General features: G+C 33.2%; 1 protein-coding gene across 1 annotated transcript; it reads right to left on the bottom strand.

Moving 5' to 3' along the window:
* Positions 1-214: 214 nt before the first annotated feature.
* Positions 215-4,836, bottom strand: LOC100792520 (L-ascorbate oxidase homolog). Its single transcript, XM_041015267.1, has 9 exons — positions 4,723-4,836; positions 4,457-4,608; positions 3,361-3,500; positions 2,553-2,823; positions 2,356-2,452; positions 1,887-2,232; positions 1,339-1,707; positions 1,156-1,234; positions 215-631 (listed from the first exon to the last, which is right to left on the bottom strand). Exons 1-9 carry the CDS (start codon positions 4,823-4,825, stop codon positions 524-526), a joined length of 1,665 nt encoding a protein of 554 aa, XP_040871201.1. The 5' UTR covers positions 4,826-4,836; the 3' UTR covers positions 215-523.
* Positions 4,837-8,662: the final 3,826 nt, after the last annotated feature.

The following is an 8,662-nucleotide window of genomic DNA, read 5'->3' as shown; positions in this document are numbered from 1 at the left end:
TGTGAGGCAGGGTTCCTTGGCGTGCATCCTACACTCGCTCATATTTTGTAGATTATTAATTTATTAGGATTAGGATTTCAAATAATCAACTACAAAATCAATTGCTAAAATACATATATGAATATGTGCAGTGAAACTTTGATACAAGACCATGCTCAAATTTACACAAGATAGCCAGAAATTCTTTCCATCTTGTTTTCAATTGTGTTGTAGTCAAACCCTCATGACTAGAAAACGACATCATAAGATTAGTTGGTAATGATAGTGATACTAGGGTTGTTATGTCCAACAGCTTTGCCACAAAGCAATGCATTTCAATTTCAATAATTGAATTCTTAAGTTTATCCCAGTCATTTTTAAAATTTCAATTGGATAAAATCTTTCGAAAGTTTTTTATTTTTTTTTTTATCATTATAGACAATATCATCTATATTCTCTATGGAAGTCGAACCTGAACCTTATTTACAATTCTTTTTTTTTCAATATCATCAGCTTTCGTATTTCATCAGTAGACAATTTATACTTATATCTGCTGCCCAAGATACTGCCTTTCCCATATTGCAGACCTCAAATTCCATATACCTTGGTTGTCCAAGGACACCAGTATTGTAGTCCAACCATTTGGGTATACCTACATGAATTTGAAGCTCACCAAATTAGCATATCATAAGAAAACAATTTAGCACATTCTATTCTACATATGTACATGCTGGCGCACACATAAACAAAGTTAGATACATATGTGTAGTATGGAGATATAAGGTGAGTTGAATGGTTAAAGGAGAAAAGAAGGGGGACAAAGGTCTTGGATTTGATCACATCTGATAACAAAACTAACATTCTAATAACTAACATTTGTCAATAAAAAAATATAAGTGTGGTAAATGATTTAAGTAGTATGTATGAGATCTTGAGTTCAAACTTCAGTGTGACTATTAAACACTAAAAAAAAGATACATGAGTATGTGTATACACACATGTATAGGAAGGGTAAACAAATCTCAGTTGTATAATTGAATAGATAGTAAATATTTTAAATTAATTGAAACACTCTTAATCGTCCATTGGGATCATATAATCAAGATTTATTCTTCTCATCATTCTTACTCTCCCTATATACATACATATATTATATACACTTTTTTCTTAAGTTACCTGAGCAGTGTGCCTGGTCAGGGCATCAACTAGATTATAGGTTCTTCTTTTGGCTGGGGTCCACTGGCCAAAACCATAACTGTTGCAATGAACAACATTTTAGCATTCTCTTAAGCTAAGTATAGATGGTTTGTTCAACAATAGGAATGGAAGATTGAACACAAAGAAAGGAAGCTGACATACCCCACGACCCAGAAGTCATAACCGTCAAGATGCCAAGATTGCATGGTGTTTTCGTTGTTCTGAAAAATGACCTCAATGAAATCATGGAGAGAAGTTGGCACTACGGAGGTGGCTATGGATGTGGGAGTATTATCAGAAGGAATGCTTTGGATTGAATCAACACTGTAGATTCCGGGAATGTTGAAGTAATCAGCAAGCTTGAGAGGGGTATCAGGGTTAACATAGGAAACCTTGTTGACAGCATAACAAAGTTTTCCATTAATCAAAGGTGCTGAATTGGACAACACAATTGTCTTTGTAGGAGTTATTTTTCCATAATGGTATGACCCTTGTGGATTAGGCCTTGCAGCATTTGCTGTCAGATTCCATCTGCTTAAACATTAATTTTTCATTAGATAAAAAAAAGAGTAAATAGTGCATGTATGATTTCTCAATGGTTGACAATGTAAAACTCTCTTATATTATCGATGCATAGAAATTGAACTCTATAAAATTATAGGTAAACTGATGCAAATTCAAGGCTTGTTGATTTCTGTTAGATATATGACCTGTAGGTTCTAGCTTGCTTCACAGACCAGTGATATTGGTAAATAGGGGAACTAGGCAAAGGTCCAGAAGCTGGGGATTTAGAGTTTGAATAATGCAACACTGCAGTTGCTACGCGTACTTTTCTGGAAAACCTTGTTGAGGCAACAATGTAGTAGTCCTTTGGAGGCTGATTTAAGGTTACCAACATAGCAGCTGATTGCCCAACATGCACATCAAGGGTGTCGTACGTGTTCTGGACAATGTGTGATCCTTCAATCTCAACTAGCTTCAGGGTATGACCCTGGATTCTGAAGTTGATTGATGTTGACAGGCCCACATTTGAGATCCTGAACATATAGGTCTTTCCTGAAAGTGAAAAGGCTAAAGCATGAATAGTGTTTGGAGAAACAAATTTGATAAAGTTGAAATTGATCACTTGGAAATTGCAAAAGGAGGTTGGATTATATATATCATTTTTGAAAGACTGACCCTGGTCCCCATTTATGGTAGTATGAGCCTGGCCATTGATAAGGAGACCATCAGGAAAGGCAAGAGATTTTCCAGAATCCAAAGACTCCCTTAATACCTTCAAATATCAAAACAAAATGTTATGTTATGAGTATTTGGTGATAAATTTGCAAGGGAGCACAATGAATGAGAAAAAGTAAAGCACAAGTTGATGATACCTTGTGGTTGGTTTTGTACCAATCACCAATGAGTAAAGTGAAATCTCCATCAGGGTATGGATAAGGAACTGGGATGACAGATCTATGGTAGACATGGAGTCCTCCAAACCCTCCAGCTGCTTTATGCAGTGAAGTTGATGGAAAGTATGTGTAGGTTCCAATCTGATCCTTTGCCTGAAACTTGTATGTGTAATTTGAGTTTGGACGAATTGGGCAATTTGTTCCCAATACCCCATCTTGCCAAGAGTTTTTCCTTTGCTTGATACCATTCCTGGTTTACAACAATATTGTTACCCATTTTCTCAAATAAAATGTCAAAACCCTTAAAAAAAATAAGCATAGTAAGAAAATGTGTCTCTGTTATACTTAAACACCATAAATATACTCTTAAACTTTCACATGTCTTAGAAAACTTGAAGCTTCTTGTTATACTTTCCACCATGGACTAAAAACATTGTAAATTGTTTAAATAAATTTGAATACCAATGAATCTCTTTTAGCTGAAAATTATGTGCATCTAGCAAATGTAAAGAATGCATTTCAAATGAAAAATATCACTTTATGAATGTGATCTTAAATAGCCAAACTAGTTGGATTTAAAACAGTAAAAGCCGTATATAACCGCAATGCTGCCTACCTTTCCATCTCTTTTCATCCAAGATGTTAACATCTAACATGATCAAGCAACTAAAGACACTTATTCCCTCAAATTCCCAAAATTTTGTATCCCTGAAAGGAACTAAATGGAGACCATTAAACGAAATTGAGTTGAAGTATGAAAGAGATACTAAAAAGCAGAGAAACTCACCAAGTAAGTAGAAATGGTTCATCTAACTTGTTGACAAGGTTGAGAACAACATTGTCATTAGTTACCAAATCTAGTTGAGGCCCAGGAAACTGACCATTCACCTTCAAGAGGCATAGAACATCAAGTTGATCTCCTCCTCGGAGCTTCATTGCCTAACAAGCCAACTTACAAAAGCAATCCCCAAAAGACTCAACGTAAGGATGCACATGCCAAAGTTGAGTTTGTGAAAAGATTGTATGACCAAGTGAAGGTGCAAATTGCAAAGAAGAATGAAAACTATGCCAAGCAAGCCAACAAGAAAAGGAAGGAAGTGGTACTTGAACCCGGTGATGATCCTGGACATTTGAGGACAAATGTTTTCCAAGAAGGAGGGAATGATGAGAATCATGAAACTGGCCAAATACAGGCTAAAGGCCCAAGTGGAGAAGGACAAAGGCCTAAGTGGAGAAGGACAAAGCCCCCGAGTGGAGAAGGATGAAGGCCCAAGTGGAGAAGGATGAAGGCTCAAGTGGAGATGAATGAAGGCCCAGAGGGAGAGACACTATCAAGACAATTAATTGTTGCTGAAGGCCCAAACTAATTTGAAGGCCCAAGTTAAATATGTTTTTAGTTATAATTTTTATTTATTGTAGTTTTGGCCCAACCTATTTAGAAGACCCATGTCTATTTTTATCTTTTTGTTCAGATACACTATAAGTATTGGTTTTTATTTTCAATAAAAAAACTTTTGGCATTTTCATAAAATTGGGTGAGAGTTTCTCTCTGGGTTCCTTGTTGAACCAATTATCAGACTTATCAAGGTAATCATTGTGGCGTCTACCCTGACTTATCTTCCTTCACTGGAAGTGGCGTCTACCCAGACTTATCTTCCTTCACCGGAAGTGGCGTCTACCCTGACTTATCTTCCTTCACCGGAAGTGGCGTCATCCAAAAACTCTACAGCCTGTATCAAGTGATCCGCCCCGTAAGGTTCACATCACCATTGATCATAATCACCTTGAAAATTCAAGCACTACAACTTTAGACTCAGCTTCAACCAATTTCTCCAAAGATATCTTAGAAGTTAGAACCAATAAAAGCGCATCATATTACCCACCTGCTGAGGACTACCTAGCGGAGAAAGAGTGCCATATGTCACAGTCCATGTGTAGTATTTGTATGCATCTTCTCCTTGCACAAGAGATACACTCAGCAGAGCCAGAACAACACCAAGCAATAGATGAAGCAAACTTGTGCTTTCCATTGCGTCTGTTCACAAACAAAACATAAAATGACAAAAAATGTGTGTTATATTTTCAATGAAGGGAAGAAAATGAAAGAATGCAACAAACAAGGAACTGAAGCATGAAGCATCACTCTCACTTTCACTTTGGAGTTTATTGAAAAGTTCAAGTTTTGTGGTTCTCTCTTCAGCAGTGACACCCACTAAGGCTAGGAGGCTGCATGCCGAGGCCTTTCTTTGCATATGATATATGTACGAAGAACGATTGCCAAGAAAATATAATTAAAAAATGGGACTATGTTTGGTGTTAAGGTAACAAACTCATGATCCATTTTCTGCGGTGTCAACGCGTTTTCATTAGTTGGTGTTGCTTCAGGCTAAAGTTATACTATTACTAATTTACTATAACCATTGTAATCAGATCTTTGCCTCTGTAAAATCCCCAGTTATCTCCAAAAATTTTAATCCTTTGGATTAGTTATATTTTAGTCCTTTGGATTAGTTATGAGACTAATTCTCAATTTGAAAGTCAATTATAGCACTAATCTTCGATTCAGAACTTAGTAATACTTAAAAGCTTCTCGCCCTTTCAAAGATGTATTCTGTGGATCAAACCACGTCCTCCCTACAAAATCATCCTGTATTACCGATTGAGCTAGTAATACCTATTATAAATTGAGTTTTATGTATCTATTTAACAATACATCATTATTAAAGTGAAACCGTAGCTTTACTATCCCACCACTTTCATTTTTTCGACTACTATCCCCTGAAATTTCGCCACTGATTATACCAATTTTGTTTTCTTTTCAGTTGCTGATGGAGCTTCATTCTAACCATTCATTTTAATTATAGCTCCGGGTTTAGCCAACGATAAATGTTAATATTGTTAATATTTAAAGAAAGCTTTGTATAGCTAAAGTTCTTTAATTTTCAAAACAGCAGCTTAATAATAAAGTGATTGTAAACTAGATAAACAAATAGTTCAATCGTTTTTATATGTTCACACCTACTGACCTATACGACAATAAAGAGGAAGACTGGAGAATCGTGAAAGGGGCACCGTGCCACCGATAAAGGCTATTTTTTTTTTTTTATTTCTCTTATAGAGTGATTTGATAGTTGCATTTATCGTATTTCATAATTTTTTCATGTGAAGTTCATAATTATACAGAGGGGTTCGCTCATCCAAAAAATAAAAGTGAACAGAGGGGTTCAATGCAATGTAAGAAAAAATATATATGAACCACTTGAATTTAAAGTTGAAAAAGAAAAAATCATGTCGAAACATAGTGTAAGAAAGCAAAAATAAAAGAAGAGATAGTCAACTCAACTTGTAAATATTGTGGACTAGTGAATTCAGATTGCTGAGTAACAAAGTGATATAGCCCAATAAAACTTGAATGGAATTGCAAAACCTATTTCCAACAATCTAGCATGTTGGAATTGAAAATATTTATCAACCATATTTTTTTCTGTGTCCTCCTTCAAATATAATCATGTTTAAGATACAATTAAACATTAAATAAACCATATTAATCACAATATTGTCTCCTCTACTATACTTAACTCACTAAAAAAAATTAAATACTTTTAAATATAAATTATATTTTAATTAAAATTTGAAAAAAACAATTTTTTGAAGATATACATTATTTTAGATTTATGATAAAAAAAATTAAAAGATATTGAAATTCAAATCAAAACTAAAAATATTAAAAATGATAATCTCCCACAGGCACACACACATATCTATGACTTTAATGGTCATAGACTGATAATATAAAATATTTTTATCCTATCATCCAATTATAGTTTATCGTTAATATGACTTTTAAAATAATTAAAATATAAATCAATAAATTTATCATATATGTAGTGTATAAAACATTTTATACTGTCAATGTATAACATTTTCTCTCTTAAAAAAGAAAGAGAGATAAAGAGAGAATTTTTCATTTGGTCTCTATGGTTACACAATCTTTATCTTTTAGTTTCTGCACCTAAAAATAATTTTTTTTAGTTCCTATACAAGCATTTTCGAAAGTGTTTATATAAGTATTAAAATTGATGTTTTTTAAGTGTATGAACTAAAATGTAAATTTGTACAAACTCTAGAGACTAAATGGATATTTTTTTCCTTAAAAATAAGTATAAATAAGGGACCAAAATTATATTTTAACTTAAAATAATATTTTTTTAAATATTAAAGTGATCAGTCAATAGTCGTATCTTTTAATTTTAGAATACGTATTTAGACATGTGTTTAAGAAAAAAAAAATACTTACTGAGTATATATGATTTTATCTATATATAATGTTAATAATTAAATAATGTTAATGTTTTGATCTTCAAATAATAAAAGTGTTCTTAAAATTAAATAAAAAATAAAGAATTTGAAACATGATCATATCACGAGGACTTGCTTGTTGCATGTGACAAAAAACGACCCTTTTCTGATTTCTCTAGTGAAACGGAAGAATGGAAAGACAATGAAAACGGTGAGCATAATGAAAAGTTATGGAATATTAAATAGGAGAAAAAATTCAATTAAGCGTAATTAAATCTCATATAATATACTTTTGACAATGGATGACGAAACTTAAGCGTAATTAAATCTCAAACTCATTGATTTCGGTTGTTATTAATAAAAAAATATTAAATAGGGAGAATGAACAGGACACTCCACCAAAAAAGAAAAAAATACCTGTAACGACCAATGATGGGCCTTCACATGAGCTGTAGGAAATGGGTAGTACAATAGAAAAAGCACATGTCGAGCGTCAGTCGCTGTGAAAATGACAGCGTAACGGGACGATGGAAGATGATTAATTAGCTTTTTCATTCTTCTGTGGGGATCAGGCATGTTGATTGTTCCATCCATGGTTAGGAAGATACCAGAAGTACATAACAGAAATTAACAGGCATGCATAATTTGCACTGACTCCATGATGGATATGGAAATTCATAATAAATCAAGTACATATATTAATTATTGGCTTGTGTACGTGTTTGACAAAAAGAAAACAAAACACGATGGCAATACTAAAACATGGTTCGGGAGGTTTAAATGTTTTTTGATTTGAAATTCATAATCAATCAAGTAGATGTATTAATTATTGGCTTAAGTGCGCGTTTGACAAAATGAAAACAAAACACGACACCATGGCAATACTAAAACATGGTTGGGGAGGTTTAAACGTGTTTTGATTTGTAAGCATATATGTTTAGTCAAATCATGTAAATTAGGTTTCAACTTGTAGGTATTTTTGGTCTTGCCGTGTGACCCAAGGCTCACAGTCCATCATCTATCTTCATATAAGGTACTTTATGTCTACAAGTATTTTCTAGCCTCGTTACTCACCTCTCACTAATTGACTTGATTATGAGAGTCTATAAAATTAAATATTGCAAGGAAGGAAGGTTGAATTGTGATTTTAAAAAAATTAAGCCTTTTTTAAAGAAAACAACATTAGACTGAAGAAAAACTTTATAAGATAAATAAAATATTTTAAAAAAACACTTTCAGACGATAAAAACTGATTTGCAAAATAGACAAAAAAATTTAAAACAAAATTAAATTCAAATCCTATGTCAATTTAAAGCTAAGAATATGTAAAACATATAAGACACAGATTTATCCCGGTTTGTCTCTACCACTGAGACTACGTCCAATTCTTAGCAAACCATCAAATTTCACTAACTTCAACAAGTTACAAGTATTAATAACTGTCACTTCTAGTTTTACAAATCAAGTTCTACATCAATCTTGTTAGAACTATTATTCTTTGTCCTACTAAGTTACTGCTAGACTCTTATACAAATCAAAAGATCTTTTGTTTTTCTTGCACATTGACTAACACTTAATCGTCTTAAAGATAGATATTCAATCACAACACTTAGTCTTTTTTCTCAAGCTGTTCAGGGTGTTTTGAGAGTTTCACAAGAATTTACAAGAATATATAGATAGCTTTTTACAAAAAGATTTGAAAATGAGCACGTAGGTTTGTGTTTCATGTCTTCAAAGCTTCTGGTATATATAGGCCTTCTACAACAAGTGTTCGTTGTCTCTAAACGGAT

The sequence above is a fragment of the Glycine max genome, chromosome 5 (genome assembly GCF_000004515.6).
Source record: "Glycine max cultivar Williams 82 chromosome 5, Glycine_max_v4.0, whole genome shotgun sequence".
Taxonomy (NCBI): Eukaryota; Viridiplantae; Streptophyta; class Magnoliopsida; order Fabales; family Fabaceae; genus Glycine; species Glycine max.
This window is presented reverse-complemented; position numbering and strand designations above follow the sequence as displayed.

What these genes read in the sequence shown, in the direction of transcription:
- LOC100792520 (XM_041015267.1), bottom strand. Translation starts at nt 4,825, where the DNA reads ATGCAAAGAAAGGCCTCGGCATGCAGCCTCCTAGCCTTAGTGGGTGTC. An exon ending in GGTACAAAACCAACCACAAG is followed by an intron (nt 2,453 to 2,552) that starts GTATCATCAACT and finishes TGATATTTGAAG; the next exon opens with GTATTAAGGGAGTCTTTGGA. An exon ending in AAGCAAGCTAGAACCTACAG is followed by an intron (nt 1,708 to 1,886) that starts GTCATATATCTA and finishes ATGTTTAAGCAG; the next exon opens with ATGGAATCTGACAGCAAATG.